This window comes from Herpailurus yagouaroundi, unplaced genomic scaffold, assembly GCF_014898765.1.
Source record: "Herpailurus yagouaroundi ecotype Mexico unplaced genomic scaffold, PumYag 29, whole genome shotgun sequence".
In the NCBI taxonomy this organism is placed as follows: domain Eukaryota; kingdom Metazoa; phylum Chordata; class Mammalia; order Carnivora; family Felidae; genus Herpailurus; species Herpailurus yagouaroundi.
In genome coordinates this window covers 29,909,347-29,936,749 of record NW_024412377.1, presented here as the reverse complement: position 1 = coordinate 29,936,749, position 27,403 = coordinate 29,909,347, and the positions used below count along the sequence as shown (strand labels likewise).

Sequence of the window (27,403 nt, the reverse complement as noted above, 5' to 3'; positions counted from 1 at the left end):
TTAATTCACTATCTCAGTAATAAAATACAGAAGGCATAAATATAGTACCGAGTGAATTATTTCCTTTAATGTATGTGGACTCCACACATTATTTTTACTAAGGGAAACAGATATAAAGAAGTACTTCTAATGCAGTCAGTTTAGATGACAGCATTTGGAAATACAGCTATGAGGAAAGACTCTGGTAGTCACTCCTTGCCTCATTACTAGAGTCTAAACTGAGTTCTTTTCCTCTTTCAACTATTCCATTTTGATCTCCATTAACTGTGATAGAAGGGCCCAGGAATTCCCTTCATCCCCCCTACTCCTTCATTCTCTCCTGGATCCACTTCCCACTCACCCAGCCCTGCTGGCCCTTTCTTTTTTTTTTTTTTTTTTTTTTTTTCAACATTTATTTATTTTTTGGGACAGAGAGAGACAGAGCATGAACGAGGGAGGGGCAGAGAGAGAGGGAGACACAGAATCGGAAACAGGCTCCAGGCTCTGAGCCATCAGCCCAGAGCCCGACGCAGGGCTCGAACTCCCGGACCGCGAGATCGTGACCTGGCTGAAGTCGGACCCTTAACCGACTGCGCCACCCAGGCGCCCCACCTGCTGGCCCTTTCTAGGCAGACAGAAGTCGGATCTTTTCTTATGTGAACCAGATCCTCAATCAGGCAATTTTACCCTTGATAACATGCATGTCCTGGCTTTTGAACAACATATAGAGGAGAAAAGAGCCCCCTTCAGTTGGTGTAGATGAAGAGGTTCCCATTCTCAGAGACCCAAGCGATTGTGGTCAGAAGTACAGACTCTGGAGCCAGACTGCCTGGAGTCAAAGACCTTAGATAAATTACTCAGTCTCAGTTAACTCTTCCTTAAAATGGAGATACCAATATTAACCTCAAAAGCTGTAGAACAAGCAAATAGATTGAAAGGATTTAGAAAAATTCCTGGTTACACAGTAGGTGAACAATGTTAGTTCCTATTCTAATAATAATAGTTATTACTATTATTACTATCACTGCCATCACCACAATTACTAGTATTGAAGTAGGTAGCAGTGAAAAGAAGGTGAATTCTCTGGTAAAATTCTATAGGTGATAACAGAACAAAGCTAATTGATTTCTTTGGGCAAATAATCTTGATGTAATCCTGTAACCTGTTAACAAGACTATGAATATGAGTGACTAAACAAAAGAATACATGCTTCTTGACCTTCAACTAAGGACCAGGTACTGTGCTTTGTACTTTCACAAAGGTTATCTCATGGATCCATGTAACGAGATGAAGAAGAAGTTTATTAGTCAGATGAGTAAACTGAAGTTTGGGAGACAAAGTACTTTCTCTATCCTACCAGACCCACCTGTGGAGAGCTTAAAGAAGAGCACAGAAAGATAAGTTCTTTTGGGTTAATCTAGAATATTCCCAAAAATAGCTAATAGTAACACTGTTTTTACGAAAAAGTATACAAGCTCCAAACAATTGAAAGCAGTAAACTTTTAGAACACGCTCAATCCACTTGTCTACTATTATCAGTTTTATTTTCTAAGTGTAAATTGTGCATAGATTTTTACAACAAAGATTTATATCATTTCAGAGTAGTATCTGTGTCGTTTCTGTCTCTTTTCTTTAAAACTCCCAAAGCTGGGGCGCCTGGGTGGCTCAGTTGGTTGAGCGTCCGACTTCGGCTCAGGTCATGATCTCGCGGTTTGTGGGTTCGAGCCCCATGTCAGGCTCTGTGCTGGCGGCTCAGGGCCTGGAGCCTGCTTCGGATTCTGTGTCTCCCCCCTCTCTGCCCCTCCCCCACTCACACTCTGTCTCTCTCTCCTTCAAAAGTAAATAAACATTAAATTAAAAAAAAATTTTTTTTTAACTCCCAAAGCATCTAATTCACTGTTCGGTAAATACTTTATTTTATTTTATTTTATTTTTTTAACATTTATTTTTGAGACAGAGAGAGACAGAGCATGAACGGGGGAGGGTCAGAGAGAGGGAGGCACAGAGAATCTGAAACAGGCTCCAGGCTCTGAGCTGTCAGCACAGAGCCTGACGCGGGGCTCGAACTCACGGACCGCAAAATCATGACCTGACCCAAAGTCAGCTGCTTAACCAACTGAGCCACCCAGGCGCCCCATATACTTGATTTTATATAAGAAGGATAATGATGAAGACTGCAACACCATACTTGGTAGAACACATTCTGAATTCCAGGGTTTCACAGTTATAGAAAATTCTGGGAGTAATAAAGAATCCCTTTAAAAATAAAGTCGATGAGAGAACTGCGGTAAGGGGTGGACAAATTCAGCTATAGTGAGACAAATTTTACATGGTACAAGGGAATAGCATTAAATAGAAGTGAATCTCATAGTGAGAAAAGTATGTTTTTAAAATTCTCCTTCAGGGGTGCCTGGGTGGCTCAGCCGGTTAAGCGTCCAACTCTTGATTTCGACTCAGGTCATGATCTCACGGGTTTGTAGGATGCAGCCCTGTGTCAGGCTCCACGCTAACAGAGGGGAGCCTGCTTGGGATTCTCTCTTTCCCTCTCTTTCTCTGCCCCTTCCCTGCTTGTACTCGCCCTCTCTCTCTCTCTCAAAACAAATAAACTTAAAAAAAAAAAAAAAACTCTCCCTCAATTCCCAGCAAAAAGTCTTGATTTAGCGCTAATATGTCTTTATACCTCCATAACACTAATTATCTCTTTAATACAGAAAAAAATTCAGACATAGAGCCTTGGCTGACAATTGTATCTAGCTAGAATTTATGATTGTTTTATTTTTAATGCAATTCTAATAACTGCTATGTTCTATTAACAGCAACACTGGCTTTTTATTTATGGTGGTATTATAATATTTCCTTTAGGAAACAGGGAATGGGGAGGGATTACTTAATGAACACTGGGTGTTTTTATAGCATGATGAAAAAAGTACTTTTTAAATGTTTTTATCTGTTTTTGAGAGAGAGAGACAGCACAAGCAGGGGAGCGGCAGAGAGAGAAGGAGACACAGAATCCGAAGCAGGCTCCAGGCTCTGAGCTGTCAGCACAGAGCCCGATGCGGGGCTCAAACCCTCAAACTGCAAGATCATGATCTGAGCTGAAGTCAGATGCGGAACTGACTGAGCCACCCATGTGCCCCTAAATGACACATTTTCAAATGAAAAATAAAATGGTTAAGTGGATGCTATGTGCATTTTACCTCAATTTAAAAATAAATTGAGTAAACAGGGGCGCCTGGGTGGCTCAGTTGGTAGAGCTACTGATTTCGGCTTAGGTCATGATCTCACGGTTCGTGAGTTCGAGCCCCACGTCGGGCTCTGTGCTGACAGCTCAGAGCCTGGAGCCTGCTTCCGATTCTGTGTCTCTGTCTCTCTCTGCCCCTCCCCTACTCATGCTCTGTCTGTCTCAGAAATAAATAAACATTAAAAAAAAAAATTTAAGGGGCGCCTGGATGGCTCAGTTGGTTGAGTGTCCAGCTTCGGCTCAGGTCATGATCTCACAGTTTGTGGGTTCGAGCCCTGCATCGGGCTCTGTGCTGACAGCTCAGAGCCTGGAGTCTATTTCGAATTCTTTGTCTCCCTTTCTCTCTGCTCCTCCCCCGCTCATGCTCTCTCTCCCTCCTTCAAAAATAAATAAAAACATTAAAAAATTTTAAAAAATAAATTTAAAAATAAATTGAGTAAATAAATCAATGTTTTAATTTTTTTAATAAATCAATGTTTTAAAATTAAGTAAACAACAAGATGGTGTAGCTAGATGGAAAAAATTATGAGAGTAGTCTGCAAACAAAGTTTGGGGGAAAAGACTTAATTAGTGAAACTGGAATAGATTAGTACAGATGGGATTTCTGGGGGTAAACTATAGGAATCTCAAAGGTAGAGCCCTGGACAAACTAATTTTGGTAGCTTTTTAAGACACCGGCAACCTAGTACATTCTAACCTCTGGTGATTTCTGGTGGCATCCCAGATGTCTTTGAAGGTTTAGGCAAAACTCCTAAGGCAGGGAAAGCATTGATCGCATCCATCCTCCTCCTGTTCTAAATCTAGGCAGCTTCCCTTCCCCTCTCCCTCCCCATTCAAGTGACTTCTGTGTTCATGACGCCCTCTGGTCACTCAGTGCCCCAAACCATTTCTTCTTCATCAGTCAGAGCTTCTGTTTTTTAAATGCAGGTTTTAACTATGTTTTGAAAGGCTTGATATGAGCCTTGCCTACCTCACAAGGTCGTTGTAAAGATCAAGCTGTATTTGGGACATGCTTTAAAAGTGTTTTTGCAAACTCTGCATTCTAACTCATTAGTGGTTTATAAAATCAATTTAACAGATTATAATCAGTACTTTTAAAAAAGGAAATAAGTGAAATGAAAGATGCTGGAGTGCACTGTACATTGCAAGATAAGAAACTGTTATGGCAAACTTCTATTTCAGTTGTACGGGTGTGTGTACATACGTGTGGGTGTGTATCAGTCTGTGCAAAGATATATGAATAGCCAGTCACAACGAAAATGTAATTTACTGTGGGCAAAAAAAAAAAGTTTTATAAGACATGTAAGTCCCTTCTGTGTTACATGATCAGATTCAGACAGCATAAGAACTGGATTTTGGAATAAAACAGGGTTATTACATGATGTACACAGCAATTGTTTCCGTAACCACCTACCCCATGAGCATCAGTGGCTTCCACCCAGAGTAAAACTTTTACAGCAGAAAGTAAAGTTCTTTATCAGACAGCTGTGAGAATCATTCTTTTTTTTTAATTTTTATTTTTAATTATTTTTTACTTTACATCCAAGTTAGTTAACATATAGTGCAACAATGATTTCAGGAGTAGATTCCTTAGTGCCCCTTACCCATTTAGCCCATCCCCCCTCCCACAACCCCTCCCGTAACCCTCTGTTTGTCCTCCATATTTAAGAGTCTCTTATGAGACTCTTAAAAACGGAGAACAAACTGAGGGTTGATGGGGGGTGGGAGGGAGGGGAGGGTGGGTGATGGGTATTGAGGAGGGCACCTTTTGGGATGAGCACTGGGTGTTGTATGGAAACCAATTTGATAATAAACTTCATATACTGAAAAAAGAAAAAAGAGTCTCTTATGTTTTGTCCTCCTCCCTGTTTTTATATTACTTTTGCTTCCCTTCCCCTATGTTCATCTGTTTTATATCTTAAAGTCCTCATATGAGTGAAGTCATATGATATTTGCCTTTGTCTGACTGACTAATTTCACTTAGCATAATACCCCCTAGTTACATCCACATAGTTGTAAATGGCAAGATTTCAGAGAATAGTTCTTTATATAACTAACTATAAATAAATTGGGGCAATAACTTTAAAAATACTTCTGAATTCATATTTGATCCTTGCATTATTTTGTAGAAGACAGCTAATAAAAGACACAAAAACTCTGATAAGAAACAAAACTCATAAATACTTTAAATATTCTGAATTGTTGAGGTTTAACAGAATTTTGAAATGCTCTATAATTTGAGTATCATATATAAAAATAAGTTTCTGAGTTTTATGAAATGTGGCAAATGATTAAGGCTTGTATAATTAGTAGAAGAAGGAAATTAAAAAATAAAACAAAACAAAACAAAACAAAACAAAAAACCGCACAGAACAGAGAGGTTTGCTGTAGCAGCAAGAGTTTCAGAGCTCAAATCATTGCTGGCTGCATCCCTTCTCCAGTTGCAATGAATCAAAGAGTAGGTTAAAAGAGAATGCACACAGCCCAGAGAACTCTTTCACATTTTTGGCTCAGACATTACATTCTGTATATAAAACCCCTACTAGTGGCTCTATTGAGTGAACATTTAGCATTTACTATTTTGTTTATAATGATTAAAACAGTAATGTTTGGCCTCTTCAGCTTACAAAATAAATCAAAGCTGTCCTGAAGCTGAGAAACACAGCTCAGGAAATCTCTCTCCACAGAGGAGGCATCCCTTATATAGGCTTTCTAGAGACTCTAGTCCTCTTGCAGAGAGCCACCATTTTAAATGACATAATAGCCTACCTGGACAACTGCAAAGGACTTCACCCATGCTATAAAAGATGCAAAAAATTCCTTTTTTTTTTTTTTTTTTTTAAGAATTAGGGAGGGGCGCCTGGGTGGCGCAGTCGGTTAAGCGTCCGACTTCAGCTCAGGTCACGATCTCACAGACTGTGAGTTCGAGCCCCGCGTCGGGCTCTGGGCTGATGGCTCAGAGCCTGGAGCCTGCTTCTGATTCTGTGTCTCCCTCTCTCTCTGCCCCTCCCCCATTCATGCTCTGTCTCTCTCTGTCCCCAAAATAAATAAACGTTAAAAAAATTTAAAAAAAAAAAAAAAAAAAAAAAGAATTAGGGAGCATTTACTCCAAATTGCCAACCGATATACAACAATAACAAAGGTAAAACGAACTGTTCAAAATTAGCTAAAATAACACAAAATCAAAACAGATTTTCATGTAATCCAAATTCTCAACCCCAAGCAACCTACTTACCATTAGAAACTCAGAAACCATGAAAATGAACGACCAAATGTGTTTTATTGAGTCGTTTCTCAAATTAAATTCTCTATTATTATACCAGTTGTTAAATAACAAAAATTCAACCAAGCAAACTTTAAAGCTCTAACTGGCTTTATTAATCAATGCACGAATTGGGCAGCATCCCATCAAGCAAGTAGAGGGGAGCTCCAAAGGGCTACAGAAAAGGTTTGTAAAGGTAGAGAGGGAACAGAAAAAAAATTATTAGCAAACAATCCACTGTTTTAGGCAAGGTTGCCCTCCTAAGGGTAACAAGAGGGGTCTATCAGTAGTCTTCCTGATGCTGACCAGAAAATTTCCTTGTTGACTGGTTTAAGGTTACATTCTCGGGGGCTTGAAACTAGAATTGGGTGAGGCATTAAGTCTGGGTTTACTGACTTGGAGCCTTAACCTAAGTGACACCGTTTTGGGCCTGTGGTTTTCTTTCCACACAACTCTTTAAAAAGGCATAATTTAAAATACTGTGGGAAAAAAAAAAATTACCTTTACATTAAATTTTACCCATTTGTCAATCTAGCTTCAAAAAAATCTCCAAAATCCAAACATTACCTCTACCTACCACTACCACCCTGGTCCAGGAAATTATCTGGACCTCTGCAACATCCAGCCTCAAACAGTCCCCTCACTTCTACCTTTCTCCCTTTATGGTTATTCTCCATGCAAAATGGCCTGAGTGATTGCCAGAGGGGAGAGGGTGGAGGAGGGATGGGTCAAACAGAATGGTATAAAGGATATTAACAGGTACAAATTTCCAGTTATAAAATAAATAAGTCACGGAGATGAAAAGTACAGCATAGGGAAGATAGTCAATAACATTGTTTGGTGACAGATGGTAACTACACCTATCGTGGTAAGCATTGAGTAATGTATAGGACTGCTGTTACACTGAGACTAGTGTAACACTGTATATGAATTATGCTTGAATTTTTAGAAAGTAGCCAGAGTGATTCTTTTAAAAATACAGCGTGGATCATGTCATTCCCAAAATCCATCTAATGGCTTCCCATTACCCTAGAGGAGTATTCAAACACCTTCACATAGCTTGCAAGGCCCTTTTAACCTGACAGCCACCCACCCCAAACCTCTCCCCGACTCTTATTCACTCTTCCCTAGAAAGGAAGCTTGTGCATTAATCTGACCTGTGATCGTGGGAAAAATTAATTGACAATGCTTGGCTTGGCTCTTTGCTTTTCCTTCTTGGGTCCAAGCTGACCTTACAGAGTAATTCTCCTCTGCTTTTCCATGCCCAGAGTCGTCCTGGGGCTAGCCTGGCTCACTTCAGTGTGGATGAGACTGGGTGGGCAATTCTGTCCAATTCTAGGAGTTAGTCAGCGGACACTCCAGGCTGTTATCCTCCTCCATCCTCTATAACAAAGGTGGATTCTGGGCCTTCATCTGTCATGCTTTGGTGATCAGTCTTATTTCTTAATTTGTGTAAAACTCGTGTAGGGAAGAAGGGTGCTAATTATTAGGACTACTAAAATACCCAATTCGCCATAATAAACACATGCAAGGCACACACACCTTCCATGTGAGTGCAGAAAAGAATCTAGAAATGTTCATCTCTGCGTGGAGTGGTTACAGGTAACTCATTTTCTTCATATGAGTTTCCATTGTGGGTATTTTTTTTTTTAACGTTTATTTATTTTTGAGACAGAGAGAGACAGAGCATGAACGGGGAGGGTCAGAGAGAGAGGGAGACACAGAATGGGAAGCAGGCTCCAGGCTCTGAGCCATCAGCCCAGAGCCCGACGCGGGGCTCGAACTCACGGACCGTGAGATCGTGACCTGAGCCGAAGTCGGACGCTCAACCGACGGAGCCACCCAGGCGCCCCCCATTGTGGGTATTTTTACAAATAACTATAGATTACCTTTATAATCAGGAAAAAAAAACAGCCAAATTAACTTTCTTTGGGAACCATTAAATAGGGAAAAGCTTGGTATCAGGTTTTCTGAGGAAATCATGTGTTAGATAGACTTCTAATGAAATTGAAAAGAGTTACAAAATAACTGCCTCTAATCATGATTACCTGCCACGCCGATAAAAATGCCTTACTTTTTGACAGATATTTCATAATTATTTTCAGTTTACTATTCTGATTAAATTCAAGTCACCAGACAGTGACAAAAACTACATTATTCTCTTGAATCTGTATAGCCCATCCGGTCTATTTGTTCAGAGTAATGAAAATGTAAGGTTATACTAACTGCTTAGTTATAATATTTATATATTTGACCCCATAACAGCAGCTCTTATTCACATATTTTAAACTAGAGGTTTCTGGTTCCTGACCAATTTCCATTTTTTTCTGTCCTAATGATCAATATATATCCACAAATAATAATATTTGTTTTTACTCCTACCACATTTAGGAGAAAATTCTAATTCTTCTAGTTTAAATTCTAATTCTCTTAGTTTAAGTTAAAATGTCTTAAGAACATTTATAATCTTTATAAGAAAAATGCTTATGTTAATTTAACTTTAATTTTTCTTCCGGCTTCCCTGGGCAACTTTGATCAGTATATGATCATCTAAACCTAAGAATTTTTTCATACATTGTTTTCATCAGTTACATTTTCTTCTTTCTGATGGACAAAGATGTACACACATACATACAATGGAATATCGCTTGGCAATCAAAAAGAATGAAATCTTGGGGTGCCTGCGTGGCTTAGTCGGTTAAGTTTCTGACTTTAGCTCAGATCATGATCTCACAGTTCATGAGTTCGTGCCCCATATTGGGCTATGTGCTGACAGCTCAGGGCCTGGAGCCTACTTTGGATTCTGTGTCTCCCTCTCTCTCTCTCTGCCCCTCCCCAACTCATGCTTTCTCTCTCTCTCTCTCGCTCTTGCTCTCAAAAATAAACATTTAAAAAAATTTTTTAAAAGAATGAAATTTTGCCATTTGCAGCAACACGGATAGAACTAGAGTATATTATGCTAAGCAAAATAAGTCAGTTAGAGAAAGACAAATACCATATGATTTCACTTATATGTGGAATTTAAGAAACAAAACAGATGAACATAGGGGAAGGGAAGGAAAAATAAGATAAAATCAGAGAGGGAGGCAAACCATAAGAGACAATTCAATACAGAGAAAAGACTGAGGGTTGCTGGAAAGGAGGTAGGAGAGAGGATGGGCTAAATGGGTGACAGGCATTAATGAGGGCACTTGTTGGGATAAATACTGGGTGTTATATGTAAGTGATAAATCACTAAATTCTACTCCTTAAACCAACACTACACTGTGTGTTAACTAACTTGAATTAAAATTTTAAAAACAAAAAACAAAAAACAAAAACAAAACAAATACATTTTCTTCCTTCTGTATGTTAATGTCTATTCATCAAGGCAGGGTATCAGTTTTGCCTTTTTCAGGATACTGCACAAGATGTACATTTCAAAATTAGAGTGTGAAAGCAAAGATGTTTAGAATAAAATTTACATATCCAGGGTATAAGTAAATTAAACCCTTGAAATTTAATTCAGCAAATATTTATCAAATCCCTACCACTGGTACAGGTTCTTGAATCAACTGCCTGGGATGAAATCTCAGTTCTGCCTTACTAACTGTAATCTTGGTAGGCAACTTAATCTCTTTGTGTCTTGTTTCCTCGAATCTGCAAAGTGATGATAGTAACAGTACTTATATCACAGGAATGCTATAAGGATTAAATGGAATATTACATGTAGAGGGTTTAAAATACCATCTACCCCACAGGAAGCACTCAGTAATTGCTATTAAAGTAATCATGGGGGGAGGGAGGAGAAACATAGCTCTATGTGAAGATACTCCCCTTATCTCAGCTTTACCCGGAATAGTAGTCTAACAACCACCCCCCTCCAAAAGTAATTCTTTATCATTCTGTCGGGGTGAGGGGAAGAGAGGGAAGAACGGTGATCTGGTTGCACACGAGAGAGAAGGGAACCACAGGTTAAATCAGTTTGTCTTTTATAGGCTTCTCCCACCACGGCTAGGGTTTCAGCTTTCTCTTGTTGGCTAAGTCAGTTACCATTCATGAATCTGTTTCCAGCTTCCAAAAGTGTCTCGAGTTCTCTTTTCTGCTGTCATCTCCCCCCTAATTCTTTTGGTCCATCAGGGTTTATGCTTTTACAAATGCCTTTTCTGTCATTTTAGTGGGGTTTTAAGAGGGAGCAGAGCTGAATGTGTTTAATTTATCCTGGTTAACTGAAAGTCTTAAATTCAATTGCTCTGTTATTCCTGACCTCAAAAAACAAGGACAATAATCATTTCTTTTAAAAGAAAATCTTTTAACTTTTTTCAAAAGCCAGTTATTTTCTCATTTGAAAAATGTTGCTTCCAACAGTATATGACATTTTCCAAAAGCACTGTAAGTAAAACCTTTCAGCTTTCATTAAAATAATTGACAAATTAGAACTTAACTTCAGGGCCTGCAAGTAATTTTGCACAGTTTTGATGGTTATTTGTGCTTTGAGTCTTTTGAAAAGTAAACTTTGAGAAATATGTATGTTTAAAACACTACAGGACAATCTGTATGTCACATGTTTTCTCTCGAGTGTTTATTTAAAAAGGTAATCATACTTCATATATCTACTCAGGCACACTAACCAGTGGGTATATAACATTCTTATTAATTGATGGTGACTGTATTTTCATACGTTGAATGACTGGCTGTAACAGGGATCTCTAGGGATCTAGAGATCTACATTCTCATCTTTTTAAGCCATACCTTCAGTCACCAAGGAATTCGTTAAAATCGTGACACCTTGACAGTCAGATAGCATCCTGAGATCTAACTTTACCATTCTACAAAAACGGTTGACTAGGAGCTAAAGAGAAAAAGGAAGAAGAAGACCAATAGTTATTAAGAACCTGTTATGTCCAAGTCCTATTCTGGGTACTTTTTTTTTTTTTTTTTTTTTTAATTTTTTTTTCAGCGTTTATTTATTTTTGGGACAGAGAGAGACCGAGCATGAACGGGGGAGGGGCAGTGTGAGAGGGAGACACAGAATCGGAAACAGGCTCCAGGCTCTGAGCCATCAGCCCAGAGCCCGACGCGGGGCTCGAACTCACGGACCGCGAGATCGTGACCTGGCTGAAGTCGGACGCTTAACCGACTGCGCCACCCAGGTGCCCCTGGGTACTTTATATATATTACCTAATATAATCCTCAAAATAGTCTGACAAGGTACAGATCATGCTTTTATTTCATGAATAAGAAAAACGAGGTACAGAATCCTTAGGAAATTTGGGACTGATAGAGAGAAAGACCCAAGTAATATATAATGTAATTCATGTCTCAGGTGTCATTTACAAATGAGCTACAGAAGTATGCAGCAGACATTCAGTTGTCCACATCATTTTAGACTCCCGGTATTAGACCTAATGAAGACATAAAACTCTGTATTTGAATTTCTAACAATGCTCTTTACATTTTTTTTCAGAGATACAGCATTTTTTCTCAAAGTAAGATATCAGAAACTTTTTCTAAATAATTTGCTTTTTTTTTTTTTAATTTTTTTTTCAACGTTTATTTATTTTTGGGACAGAGAGAGACAGAGCATGAACGGGGGAGGGGCAGAGAGAGAGGGAGACACAGAATCGGAAACAGGCTCCAGGCTCTGAGCCATCAGCCCAGAGCCTGACGTGGGGCTCGAACTCCCGGACTGCAAGATCGTGACCTGGCTGAAGTCGGACGCTTAACCAACTGTGCCACCCAGGCGCCCCAATAATTTGCTTTTTAAAAATTGTTTAAAACTACCGCTTTTCCCTCTGTAATGTACTTTGCTCCCCCATATAGTCAATGTTTTGCTGCTTTAACTTGAACTGATATTCGCTAAAAGCTGTGAATCACTGTTAAATGGCCAGTCTTTGTGGAAAGAAGGGAGAAGACACCTGGAGGAAGGCATGAACCTGGACTACAAGCACAGTGTTGGCCACTGGAAGTCATGTTTAACTCATGAAAGTTCTGATGACATCACTATGAAAAAGATAAATGACACTCAAAGAGTACAGAGAAATCCAAATCTCAAAAAGCTCTCCATACATTATCCCCAAGGTTGATAGCTAAAGTGGTATATCACAAAAATTAAAAAACAAGACTAAAAACAACTGTTTTGGCTAGAAGAGTCTCGAAGGGAAATCTTTGAATGAAATGAGTTACATTTGTAAGTGATAATAAATGATAAGTAACTATGTAATGAAATGTTTTTCCAAAGCAGTTATGTGACACTAAAATCACACAAGAAATGACAATTTTGTCATAAAACAAGATTGGAAATAAGGACAAAATACTATACACTAAAAATATTTCAAAGCATTATTCTTTTTAAAATCTCCAAAATCTGCAATATCAACTCTATTTATGGAAGTCTGAGTTGTCCTAATGGTATAAATGAGAAAGATGAGGGGCGCATGGGTGGCGCAGTCGGTTAAGTGTCCGACTTCAGCCAGGTCACGATCTCGCGGTCCGGGAGTTCGAGCCCCGCGTCGGGCTCTGGGCTGATGGCTCGGAGCCTGGAGCCTGTTTCCGATTCTGTGTCTCCCTCTCTATCTGCCCCTCCCCCATTCATGCTCTGTCTCTCTCTGTCCCAAAAATAAATAAACGTTGAAAAAAAAAATTTAAATGAGAAAGATGAGGTAAACATTAAGAACTCCCCTTCATAAGCATCTGGAGGACTCAGTCGGTTAGGCCTCCAACTCTTGTTTTCAGCTCAGATCATGATCTTTCTGTTTCATGGGTTCGAGCCCTGCATTGGGGTCTGTGCTGGCAGCACAGGGCCTGCTTGGGATTCTCTCTCTCTCCCTCTCTCTGCCCCTCCCTTACTCACATTGCCTGTCTCAAAATAAATAAATAAATAAACAAAAAAAACCTCTTCTTCATAAAATTCTTCCTTCACACCAATAGATTCTCTTAGTATACATACTTAGAGGTAATTCTGAAACTGAGAGTAACTAGTGCTTTTCTTTTCAGTGGTTATGACAGCTTCATAAGAATGTACAAAAAACAGGGAGATAAAAAAAAACCCTCCTTAAAAAAATTACTACAGAATGTAGTTAACAAATAGTATGAGATTTTGGCCTGAACTTGTTTACATGAGATGTGAGAGAAGAAGGATCAAAGCCGCGTTATGGAAATTAAATAGAAAATACTATGAAAAGCAAATTTTTAAATCTCAGAAATTACCTATAAATTATAAGGTGCAGCATATAGGGTCCAATAGTGAGGAATGACTTCTGTGAGACTTCAAGCAACTTCGAGGTACCCAGGGACTCAAGTGCCAGCCCTCCCACAAAACACTCTGCTTATTCTAGTTTATTTTCCTTGTGGTACTTATCATTACCTGAAATTAGCTTGAAAAGATTCAAAACGTTTTCAGAAATAACAATCTCAAAAGAGACTTTCAATGTGACTGCTTTGACAAAGAAGAGCCCTTGTTAGGTTGTTTAGTAAAATAACAGCATCATTACTCTGCAATCCCAACAGATCATAGTGGTTTCCTAAATTCCACACCTCCCAGAGGTCCTGACTAGGAGTACCTACCCTGACCCTCTTAGCTTTCCCTAACTCTTGCCTATTCTGGCCACTATACAAGGAAGCATCTAGTTATAAATTATCTTAAAGATTATTCTCTTCTTTACAAACTACTTATAGGTTTAAATTTCTTTTGTCTCATTCTCAATGAGGTGTATTTAGGTACTCCAAAATACCAGGTGAATGTTCTCGATCTAAACAGCTAGCTAGCTAGAGATACAGAGATATGGAGAAAAGCACAAAAGGATACATGACAGATAATTTAAGAGCCTTATGGGGTAGAGATAGAAAAATGAGAGCAAAGAAGTTATTAATAAAAAAATAATAAATTTTTTTGAAAAGTATGTGTTTCATGTGTGTAAAATTATGATCCCATTTAAATAAAGAAATTAGAGCTATCTCTATTTGCTAACAAGGTTTGAATTTGCAAAAAGCAAATTAGAGCTACATCTAGTCACTTACAAGGTTGCCCATGCAATGCTTACAAGTAAAAAAAGCAAATTGCAAATTCTCTCTATATATAAAAACAAAATCTTTTAATGAATGTTTATACACACAAATAAAGGGAAAGATGAAAAAGGATATACATCAACCTGAGCTTAACATGGGTTATCTGATGGTGATTGGAGATTTAAAGATGTGTAGTGCACTGGAGTTAAGCCACTACTAGTGACTTTGCTTCCTGTATTCTCTTTTACACCTGTTCTTTTCCGCACTGGGAGCTTCAGTTGTCCAGAAACTTCTCTCCCAATGTCATTACTAGTTCTTGCCTTAGCCTTCTCTGATCCACACCAACCATTCAGTAGGATGGCTGGGAGTGTGGGCACTAATCAGCCACAGAGCTGGAGAAATGTCTCTGCAATATCTCTTAGGCTTGAGGCTTTCCTGGTAAGGGGTTGTAGTACATGGCCATTTTCCCAAAAGGCACAGCCCTAGAATCTGGGCAGGGGTTGCAGGCCAAAGGAGAAGTAAGAGGCAATAAGGTGGAGAGTAGGTCAGGCTGCTGCTGACAGTACCCTACTGGCAAACAAAACAACTTCAAATACTATTCCTTCCCATCACCTGTGTCTACAGAAGGCAAAAATAAATAAATATCATGGTACCCATTTTTCTGCCAAAAGCTTAGTTTATAAATAGTGATTGCAATTAAGTAAATACAGCATGTTCTTTTAGTAAAGACTCTAGCATATTGTAGATTCTTAATAGATATTAAAGAATAGCAATACTGCTTTGAGAAAAATATGTCCAAAGAATTTGGTATGTGTTTTTGTATGAACAGAAGAAGTCATTAAATATTCATAAGACCATACAATGCTGGAATATTTTAAAAGTCAGAAATTAAACTTGAAAAGTAATTTTTTAATTAAAAAAAAAAGAAATTGTACTTGAAAGCCATGCAGTTTTTAAATTTTTTTTTTTAACGTTTATTTATTTTTGAGACAGAGAGAGACAGAGCATGAACGGGGGAGGGTCAGAGAGAGGAAGACACAGAATCTGAAACAGGCTCCAGGCTCTGAGCTGTCAGCACAGAGCCCGACGCGGGGCTCCAACTCAGGGACCGCGAGATCATGACCTGAGCCAAAGTCGGCCGCTTAACCGACTGAGCCACCCAGGCGCCCCAGCCATGCAGTTTTTAAAAAGCCACCTATGTTAATATAGACTATTTATTTATACATCATTAAAGATATACCAAAATTTACCTCAATATATTTCTCCCCTATCCTTTCTCTATCTCTCATTGTAGCTTCATATAAATAGAATAGCTTCTTTATGTGCTATTTTTAAATGTCTTCTTAGAAATGAATTGAAAACCTTATTTCTTACCTTTCCGGAATACATTCATTCACCCATTCATTCAAGAAATCATAATTGAAGATCTACTGTATACTAGGTATTGTTCTTTACTCTCGGAATACAGCAGGGAGCAAAGTAGACAATAATCCTTTCCTTCGTGGAGCCAATATCCTACTGGAGGCAAACAGCCAACAAACAAGCATGTAAAAGATACAGTAGAGTGTGTCAGATGGTGATCAGCATGATGGAAGAAAATAAGAGGGATAGAGAGCACCACTGGTGGGAAAAAGGCTGCAATTTTACGTAGGGTGGAGTCAAGGAAGGCCTTGCTGAAGCGAGAAAATGTGAGCGAAGGACTAAAAGACGTGAAGGGAGAAAGCCACACGAACATGTAGGAGAAGCATGTTGAAGGCTGAGAGGGCTTCTGCAGACGCTGAAACCAAGTCAGGGAGTGTGCTGTTAACTGTCCAATGTCACCATGCACTATTCTGCACCTCCCTCGCCTTACTCCAACCATGTGCTGGCCTTCTTGCCGCTGCTCAGATACATGCCGATGAGTGGGGGCTGAGGGACCATGGAGGCAGTGCAGACCTGTAGAAGCTTCTCTGAAAAGCCCTTCTTCCCAAACTGGCAGGCCGTTATCACATGACTGAAAGGGATGCTGGGCAAACACTCTTCCTGAGCACCACTGTCCAACAGAACTTTCTGTCCTGATGGGGATGTTCTTTATCTGCGCTGTTCAATGAGCAGCACATGACTAGACACACATGGCTACCTGGCATTTGAGAAGTGCTATGTGACTAAGGAACTGAAATTTAAATTGTAAATTTTCCCTTATTTAAATTAAAATAGTCAAATGTGGCTAGTGGCTACCATACCGGCCAACATAATTCTAGAGGTAGGTCCTGAGAACACAGGAATTGCTCACTAACAGATACTTCTAAAAGAAGAAATATTTCATTTAATTTGCTAAAATTCCAGTTAGTCTAATGAGAATTCAATGAATAAATAGGGCAATTGTGATAGCTTTACTTAATTGTCCCAAAACACACACATGTATTAACCACTATTTACCATGTAATTCTCTGGCTACTGCATGGAAAAACTATTGCTAGTAGGTTTTTTTACCTCAGCTTTAGTGTTTCCCTGTGGGTAATTTATTATTGCTTAATAATTAAGAAATTTTGTAAAATTCTGTGGTTTTTAAAATATTTACTTATTTTGGCGAGAGTGCAAGCAGGGGAGGGGCAGAGAGGGAAACACAGGATCCAACCAGGGCTCTGCACTGATAGTGCTGACAGCAGAGAACCCGATGTGGGGCTTGAACTCATGAACCGTGAGATCATGATCTGAATTGAAATCTGGCACTCAACTGACTGAGACACTCAGGTGTCCCAGTAAAATTCTGTTCTTTTCTTTCTTTTTTTTTATTTTTTTAGTGTTTATTCATTTTTGAGACAGAGACAGCATGAGCAGGGGAGGGGCGGAGAAAGGGAGACACAGAATCTGAAGCAGGTTCCAGGCTCCAAGCTGTCAGCACAGAGCCTGACGTGGGGCTTGAACTCATGAACCACGAGATCATGACCTGAGTTGAAGATGGATGCTCAACAAACTGAGCCACCCAGGCACCCCTAAAATTCTGTTCTTAAATCAAGTTGTGTTTCCTAGCTAGCAAGTTTTTTCTTCTCAATTTGATTTGTCTTTAGGTGAGATATATTTACATGCTAATGTAAAACTATGAATAAATGTAACAAAGGGGATGTAGTATCATAAGCTATAATACCTTCATGTACTCTTTAATTGTAACAAAATAGAATCAAAGACTACAATTAAGCAAAATACCTTAAAAGATTTGGGGGGGGGGGTCATAAATTGACATTTAAATAGCTTTGCTTTTTACAAAAATGGAAACAAAAGATATTATTTATTTCACATGATATACAAGGCCAATCTTTAAAAACTATCCATGGGACGCCTGGGTGGCTCAGTCGGTTAAGCGTCTGACCTTGGCTCAGGGTGTGATCTCACAGTCCGTGTGTTCGAGCCCTGTTTCGGGCTCTCTGCTGACAGCTCAGAGCCTGGAGCCTGCTTCGGATTCTGTGTCTCCTTCTCTCTCTGCCCCTCCCCTGCTTGCACTCTGTCCCTCTTTCTCAAAAAATAAAACAGCATTAAAAAAAATTTTTTTTAAACTATCCTGAACTTTATTAAAATATATGGGTTCTAAGAGAAAGGCACACATATATACATATGTTTAGTATGCATTACACTAAACACACCACTGTTAAAGCTACACAAAAAAAACCTCACGTCTGAGAACTTCTGTTTAATCCAACAGCACCCAGAGACGATGAAAGCCAGTTACTAAAAAATTTATTGCTTGGTTAAAACTCAGTTTACAATTCAAAGGATTTCTAAAATCTCTGTGCTGTTATGAAGCTTTATGGGGTTTACAATGGAGATGAAAACAGAAATAAAAAGATCTGACAAACAGAAAATGCCAAAGATATTTCTAGCATTATCAACATGGATTCTTTTTTCCCTATCATTACTTTTTACCTTATTCCAAGACAACTAAATTTAACTCATCTGCCTAAAAAAGACAACTATGTTTCCTAGGATCCCTTTCAAAATGTAAATGTCTGATAGGTAATTCTGTTTGAAACAATATTATTTTTATAATTTTTGAAAGAGCTACAATAAAAATTCCCCAGGGCAGGAATTTTTTTATGATCTGCTATGCCCAGTGCCTACAATAGTGCCTACCATATAGTAGATACTTAATATATACTTATTGATTTAATAATTTTATCAGAATCTTTTATTAAAATAAATATAACCAAATAGTATTATAATATTAGTGTAGATTTTCATTTTAACACTTATCAAAAAATCTTGTTTTACCATCTCTACATACAACAAAATCCTTTCTAAAGCTTATTGGTAATTCTCAGAATTAGCCAAAGACTTTCACATATTTCATAGAATTTTTTACACAGAATTCTGTGATCCCTTTCAATTCCAAAATTTATTTATTCTAATAATGATCTGAAACTGTAAAGGAATATCTGAAATCTATTTAAATAGAATGTCATGGAATCTTAAAAACAAAATATTATTTAAATTACTACAAAAATAATTGCAAATCCACTGATGGGCCATCCCAGACATTTCCTGGTTTTCTTAAATCTTTTACATAGTATTTTCTAGTTCTCTGCTCGGTCTTGTTTTATATTACTGTCAAATCCTTCACTTTCAAAATCAAGTACACTGAGACACCAAATAGTAAAACTGCACTACGCTTTTTACATTTTATACCAAAAGATCTACTTTATTTTAAAAGCAAAAGATCTAATACACATTGGAAAATACTGAGCTGGAATGTTTGCTGAAATGCTGTTTACTGCAAATGTCCCAATGTTTTATCAACTAACACTGAAGTTTAAATTAGGGCTAAACTCAGGAAACTGACCTTCATAATATTTTAACATGATGTTTGTCTTTATAAGGTAGTTTTCTTCTAAGAAGAGCGGACTTAAATGTCCTAGACTTACAGTCAAATTTCGGTCCCAGATCTGTATGCTTCCATCCTGGCAGGCAGCTGCTATAAGGTTTCCATCTCTACTATATGTGCACGTGGTGGGAATTACTTTTTTACCCTGCACCGTCCGTGGTTTAAACACACTTCTTTGCTTCCTTGGATTTTCGACTTCCCATGTCCTCACAGTCCTAAAAACAATAAAGAGATTTTCATTTACAAAAAAGAAAGGAGTTTAAAATTCAGAAGAGCTCATAAAGACCACTTCACCTTGTAAGCATATAAATCTAATAATTATTTTAAAATAAAAGGAACACTGTAAAACAGTCTCCATTTATAAATGAGGTTACTCACTGAAATAAACTGAACCATCTGAATCATACTGTCTTCAAATCAAACAGCAAGTAGCAAATTCTACTTCGAAGCTATCAGAGTTATAAGTTCTAACCCTCTACAACAGTGGCCTCCAAACAACTCTAACGCTACACTCTGATCGTAAAACTGTTGAATGTACACCCCCTATATACACACATTAATTTCTCAATTACTTACATGTGTTAATGTACCGTTATATAACACATTCCAGAAAACACACTGAAAAAATAAGTCACTGAAAAAAGAATGATGTCCCTCTCTAGGGCCCAGGAAAAGATATCATGCCTCTGAGGGAGAAGCAGAAACAAAACTGTTTGCCCTGGGTTTTCAACAAGTAACGAGAAACAGCAGTCCAAGGCTGGGGGAGGTATGGAGTACCCTCCTGCTCAAAGTCCTAGGCAAAGAAGCACTGCCACTAAGGAAGACTAAAACAAAATCCTTATGACCCGGGGGGGGGGGGGGGGGAATCCCATAAAATACAGAACAACAAAGATGAGTTCAGCAACTACTTGGCAGAAACTATCCAAGCCATAGCACTATGGAACAACATCTCTAAATTTCTAGAAGAAAAAAAAAAGTCAATCTAATATTCTACAGGCCGTGAAAATATATTTCACAAATAAGGTAAAATAAAGACGTTTTCATGAGTGAAAGCTAAGACAATTCATTTCCTTCAAATATATATTACAAGAAATGTTAAAGGAAGTTCTTCAGGAAGAACAACTATGAGACAAATGGAAATGTGAATCTATACAAAGGAAGAGTGCCACAAATGGTAAAAATGAATAAAAATGTAAAAGATATTTTTAAAAATGTTTAAAGCTCTTTAAAAGATAAACGACTGAGGTAAAACAATGTATTGCAAGGTTTATAGCATATGTTTAAGTAAAATATAGGTCAACAATAGCAGAAAGGTTGGAAAGAAGATATGGTACTATACTTGCAATGTATAGTATTATTTGAAGAGAAACTTTGATACATTAAAGATATATATTACAAAGTCTAGAGCAATTGCTAACATATTTTTATAATGAATATGTAATAATAGACATAAAATGGAAATGAAACAAAAACAGGAAGAGATAATAAGAACCATGAGATAAATATAAAACAAACAGCAACATGGTAAGTTCAAATCCAATCTCACAAATAATTACATTAATTAGAAACTGCATTAATTATAAATTATCTAAAAACTCCAATTAAAAGATAAAAATGGGGGGCGCCTGGGTGGCGCAGTCAGTTAAGCATCCGACTTCAGCCAGGTCACGATCTCGCGGTCCGGGAGTTCGAGCCCTGCGTCAGGCTCTGGGCTGATGGCTCAGAGCCTGGAGCCTGTTTCTGGTTCTGTGTCTCCCTCTCTCTCTGCCCCTCCCCCATTCATGCTCTGTCTCTCTCTGTCCCAAAAATAAATAAACGTTGAAAAAAAAATTTTTTTTAAAAGATTAAAATGGTCACATTGGATTAGATAAAAGCAAGACTCAGCAGATTCTATCTTTTAAAAATACACAAAAATGTTTAAATATGAAGACTTAGATAGGTTGTAGTAGTAAAAGGATGGGGAAAAACGTGCCTGGGGAACATAACCAAAAGAAAGACGGAATAACTATATTAATGTCCAATAAAGTATCAAAACAAGGAATAAAACTAGAGAGAAAGAGGAAAATTTCCCAATGATAAAGAGTCAATTGATCAAGAAAACATAACAATTCTAAATGCTTATGCCACTAATAACAGAGTTTCAAAATATGAAAGCAAACTTGACAGAAATAAAAGTAAATATAGCAAATCCATATTCATAGTTGTATACCTCAACATTCCTCTCTCAGTGACTGATAGAACCAGCAGACTCTTCCTTGCTTCCCCAAAAATCAGTAAGGATTCAGAAGACCTCAAAACCAATGCCAAACAAGCTGAGCTAACTGACATTTATATAACACTTCACCCAACAACAAATGAATGTGCATTCTTTTCAGGTGCACACTGAACACACTCTGGGCCATAAAACAAATATAAACACACTAAAAATGACCAAAATCATAAAAAAGTATGTACACCATCAAAAATAAAATTATATAAGCAATCAATAACAGAAATGTATCTGAAAATATATCTTTTCCAAAACATTTAGAAATTAAGAAATACAATTGTAAATAATCCATGGGTCAAAGAAAAAAATCACAAGGGATAGTAGAAAAACTGAATCCAATAAATATGAAAATACAATATATCAAAATTCATGGTGGGGCGCCTGGGTGGCTCAGTTGATTCAGCATCCAACTTCAGCTCAGGTCACCAACTCACGAATCGTGAGTTCGAGCCCTGTATCGGACTCTGTGTTGACAGCTCAGAGCCTGAAGCCTGCTTTGGATCCTGTGTCTCCTTCTCTCTCTGTTGCTCCCTTGCTTTCTCTCTCCCTCTCTCTCTCAAAAATAAAGGTTAAAAACAAAATAAAAAAAAAATTCATGGTATTCAGCTAAAATAGAACACAGAAGAAAAATATAGTATTAACTGTATACATTAAGAAAAAAGAAAGGCCTCAAAATAATGATCTAAGATTCAACCTTCAGAAACTTGAAAAAAGAGAGAAAATTAAATCTAAAGCAAATAAAAGGAAGGATATAATAAAAATGAAAGTACAAATGAATAAAATAGAAAACAGAGAAATCAAAAGCTGGTTCCTTGAGATGATCAATAAAATTAATAAACCTTAAGCTGGATTAATGAAAAAAAAACAAAAATTGGAGACAATATCAAACATCAATATTTTGAATGAAAGAGAAGATATCACCATAAAGCTCAACAACATTAAAAGGACAATAAGGGAATTTCATGAATGAATTTATATACATACATTTGATAATTTAGATGGACAAATTTTCTTGAAAGACACTAACTACCAAAGTTTACTCAATTAAGAAATAAATAACTGGAATATTCCTCTATGATTAAAAAGCTGAATACATAGTTAAAAATCTTCCCACCAAGAAAACTCTAGATGGCTTCACTATTGACTTCTACCAAACATTTAAGAAAGAAGTAATACCAACTCTATACAAACTCTTCCAGAACACAAAACAGGAAACACTTCCCAACACTCATTCAATAAGGCCCACACTACACTGATGCCAAAACCAAAGTCACTACAAGAAAACTATGGTTCTGGGGTGCCTGGGGTGGCTCAGTCAGTTAAGCCTCCGACTCCAGTTCAGGTCATGATCTCACAGTTCATGAGTTCGAGCCCCGCGTAGAGCTCTGTGCTGACAGCTCAGAGCCCGAGCTTGCTCCCTCTGCCCCTCCCCCACTTGTGCTCTCTCTCTCAAAAATAATAAATAAACATTAAAAACAATTTAAAAAAAGAAGAAGAAGAAAACTATCGTTCCATATTCCAATAAACATAAGACACAAAAATCCTTAACAAAGTATCAGTAAACTCAAAGTAGCAGTGTATAAACATAATAATGTACCATGATTAAGTGGTATTTAAACCAGGAATGCAAAGAATTGAAAGGAATGAAAATTAAACAATATAATGTACCATAAAAGATATATGATCATCTCAATCCATGCAAAATAAACCATTTGACAAAAAAATCCAACATTCATTCATAATAAAAACTCTCCACGTACTAGGAAGAGGATGGAACTTCCTCAGCCTGATTGAGGACATCTATGAAAAACTTACAAGTAATATACACAGTAATGAAGAATGGCTGAATGCTTTCCTCTTATGGTTGAGAACAAAGCAATGATAATCAAACTCTCACCATGTCTTTATACTGGAGTTGCCAGCTAGGGCAATAAGGTGAATAAAAGAAATTAAAGGCTTATAGACTAGAAAGAAGAAATAAAACTATCTTTATTAAGAAACCACATGATCATATACATAGAAAAACCCATGAATCTATAAAAATGCTACTAGAACTAATAGTGAGTTTAGCAAAGTCACAGGATACTAGGTCAATAATCAATTTTATTTCCATTGACTAGCAAAAATTAGATGCTGAGATTATGAAAATAATACCATTGATAACAGTATGAATACACATAGAACCTGACAAAATATGTGTAGCTTCTGTACACTGAAAACCATAAAATGTTTCTGACAGAAAGTAAAGAAGACCTACATATATGAGAAGACATATTGTATTCATGGACCAGTAGAGTCAATATTGTTAGGATTTCAATTCTCCCCTAGTTAATCTTTAGATTCAACACAAGTTCAAAGTTCTAGCAGAGTTTTTTTGAGATAGAAATTGGGTAGGGTAATTCTAAAACTTATATGGAAATGCAAACAACTTGGAACAGCCTGTAAAATTTTGAAAAAAGAACAAAACTAGGGAATTCACTCTACCCGGGTTTCCATATTATAACATCCCACATTATAACACCAACCATATAAGTTGTAATTACACATATTAACATGTATTCCTTCTACAAGAAGAGCTACTTAGGAGCAAGCTCACTCTCTCTGTCTCTGTCGATCTTTTAAAATTTTTGTATGCCTAGGGTCTGCACCATCTCTTGAACATAATAGGATCAAACACATATTGGGTTCTCAATAAATGTTTGTTGAAGAATAAAAGAAATTCACTGCCTATCTAGGCATTTTAGACATCAACTTTATTGAGGTATAACCAATATACAATAAATATAATTCATTTTTAAGTGTATAGATTTCAAATAGGCAGCATTTTTTGTCAAATATTTATGATTCATGCCAAATTAGAGTCTGAGGTTTTTTAAAAATAACTTTTGCATATCCTTCCCCTAAGATTTGCTTGGGAATTTAATTGATTGCTTAACATTACCAAACCCTAGTTTACAGAGCTGTCAAACCCAGTGCCTGACCTAAGATTGAACTGACTACATTCTAGGAATTAATGACTAGCAAAATGTAAGTTCAATTAGGAGTCTGGAAACAGTACACACAGAAACATCAGAAAGGCACCTTGGAATTCCAGGATTTAAAGCAACCTATTGGGGAGCCAGGAGACTAGAAGCCATCAACAGTGTGACAGACACTGCTAGCAGCATACTCCAATATCCATTCTCTTTTCTTCTCAGTTAAAGTCTGTATTTCCCACCCTCTCTTGCAGCTAGATGTGATGAAATGTAGAAACAAAGCTTTGACCACTGCAGTGTAAATGGAAGGGTAGCATAGGACTTTGGGAAAGTCTCAAAAAGAAGGTTGCAGACCTTTCTTCAACTCTTCTTGTTTACTCCTTCCTCTGCCAGCAATCTGGACATGATGCTGGGCTCAAGCAGCAGCTTATCAGGGCAACAAAATAGCAGGCACCCTGGTCCTTGATGACACCATGGCCATGAAACCAATTCTAGAGTACCTATGTCTACTACATCTAGACTTGTGTTTCTGAGAGCAAGAGAGAGAAAGAAAGATAAAGTTTACTGGGGTATAATATGCTCACAATGAAATTCATCTGTTTAAACATACAGTTCTGTGAGTTTTGACAAATGCGTAATTTTTTTAAATGTTTATTTTTGAGAGAGAGCTGGGGAGGGGCGAAGAGAGGGAGACAGAGGATCTGAAGCAAACTCTGTGCTGAGAGCAGAGAGACCAATGTGGGGCTTGAACTCACGAACCCCGGGATCATGACCTGAGCCAAAGTCAGATGCTTAACCAACTAACCCACCCGGGTGCCCCAATAAATGCATAGTTCTATCACTCCAAAAACTCTCCCTTGTGTTGCCTCTTTATAGACCATCCCTTCCTCTCCCAGCTTTAACCCTTGGCAACTACTGACCTGTTTTGCTTTTTCCACTATTATATAATGGGAATCACACTGCATGTAACCTCTGAGTCTGGCTTTCTTAATTTAGCATAATGTATTTGAGTTTTATATACATCTCAGTAGGGGAGCCCGGGTGGCTCAGTTGGTTAGGCATCTGACTCTTGGTTTCGGCTCAGGTCATGATGTCACGATTCATGGCATCAAGCCACATGATGGACTCTGTGCTGACGGCACGGAGCAGGCTTGGGATTCTTTCTCTCTCCATCTCTACCCCTCCCCCATTTGCATGGCCTCTGTTTTTCTCAAAATAAATAAACATATATATATATGTATATATATACATAATATATTTTTATATATTAAATCTATATAGTATATTCTATATATATAATGTATGTATATATATCTCAGTAGTCCATTCCTTTTTGCTAATGAATAACATTCCACTATATGGATATACCACATTTTGTTTATTCATTTACCTAATAAAGGTTATTGGGTTGTTTCCAGTTTGAGGTGATTATGAATAAAGCCTCTGTAAGTATTCATGCATCGTTTTTTATTGTTTCTTTGTTTTTGTTTTGTAAAAATAAGTTTTCATATCTCTTGGCTAAATACAATACCTAGAAATGTGATTGTTGATCATATGTAAGTATATGTTTAACTGTGTAAGAAACTACTAAGCTGTTTTTCAAAGTGGCTGTTTCATTTTGGATTCCCACCAGCAGTATATGAGACCTCTAACTGCCCCATACAAAAATATGATCAGTTGGTTTTTATAAGACAGTCCAATAGGTGGGGCTTGGTATTTTGATTTTAATTTACATTCCCTATATGATTAATGATATTGAGGATCTTTCATTGTATTATTTGCCATCCATTTCTCTTCTTTGGTGAAGTGTCTCTAAATCTTCGGCCCATTTAAAATTTTTGTTGTTTAAATAGCCAAATTGTGGAAAGAGCCTAAATGTCCATCAACTGATGAATGGATAAAGAAATTGTGGTTTATATACACAATGGAATACTACGTGGCAATGAGAAAGAATGAAATATGGCCTTTTGTAGCAACGTGGATGGAACTGGAGAGTGTGATGCTAAGTGAAATAAGCCATACAGAGAAAGACAGATACCATATGGTTTCACTCTTACGTGGATCCTGAGAAACTTAACAGAAACCCATGGGTGAGGGGAAGGGAAAAAAAAAAAAAAAAAAGAGGTTAGAGTGGGAGAGAGCCAAAGCATAAGAGACTGTTAAAAACTGAGAACAAACTGAGGGTTGATGGGGGGTGGGAGGGAGGGGAGGGTGGGTGATGGGTATTGAGGAGGGCACCTTTTGGGATGAGCACTGGGTGTTGTATGGAAACCAATTTGACAATAAATTTCATATATTGAAAAAAATAAAAATAAAAAAATAAACATTAAAAAAATTTTTAATAAAAAAAATAAAATAAAATTTTTATTTCCTTATTATTGTATTTTGAGAGTTATGTTTTCTTCTAGAAATTTTATACTTTAAAGTTTTACAACTAGGTCTATGATCTATTAAAATTACTTTTCATACCTGGTACGAAGGTTCGTTTATATGTGTCTGTTTGTATATGTATGCATACACACATATATATAAATATGTATACATATATATGGATATCGAATTGTTCCAGCACCATTTATATCTGAGAATTATAAAACCTTACCCCCTACTGAAAGCATTCTGTATAGCTTGACTCTTATCTCATTTCGCTATGCTTCCCATAGTTAACATGGACAAAAAGTTGCGAAATACCTCGTGTGTCTTTTCTTTCTACCCTTGGCTTTGCAACAGTGGAGATAAACTATGATCATTTCTCTTTTTTTATAACTGAACATCTCCAAAAGTCAGATGCTACTTTAAAATCATGATATAAAAGACCCCACACAAGTATAAAATA

General features: G+C 37.4%; 1 protein-coding gene across 2 annotated transcripts in view; it reads right to left on the bottom strand.

Moving 5' to 3' along the window:
* Positions 1–27,403, bottom strand: part of WDR70 (WD repeat domain 70) — a 308,347-nt gene that overhangs the window by 96,485 nt on the left and 184,459 nt on the right. For both annotated transcript variants that reach the window (XM_040495635.1, XM_040495647.1), the window contains exon 10: positions 19,364–19,538. In XM_040495635.1, coding sequence (XP_040351569.1) covers positions 19,364–19,538 — 175 coding nt within the window. The remainder of the gene's footprint in view (positions 1–19,363; positions 19,539–27,403) is intronic.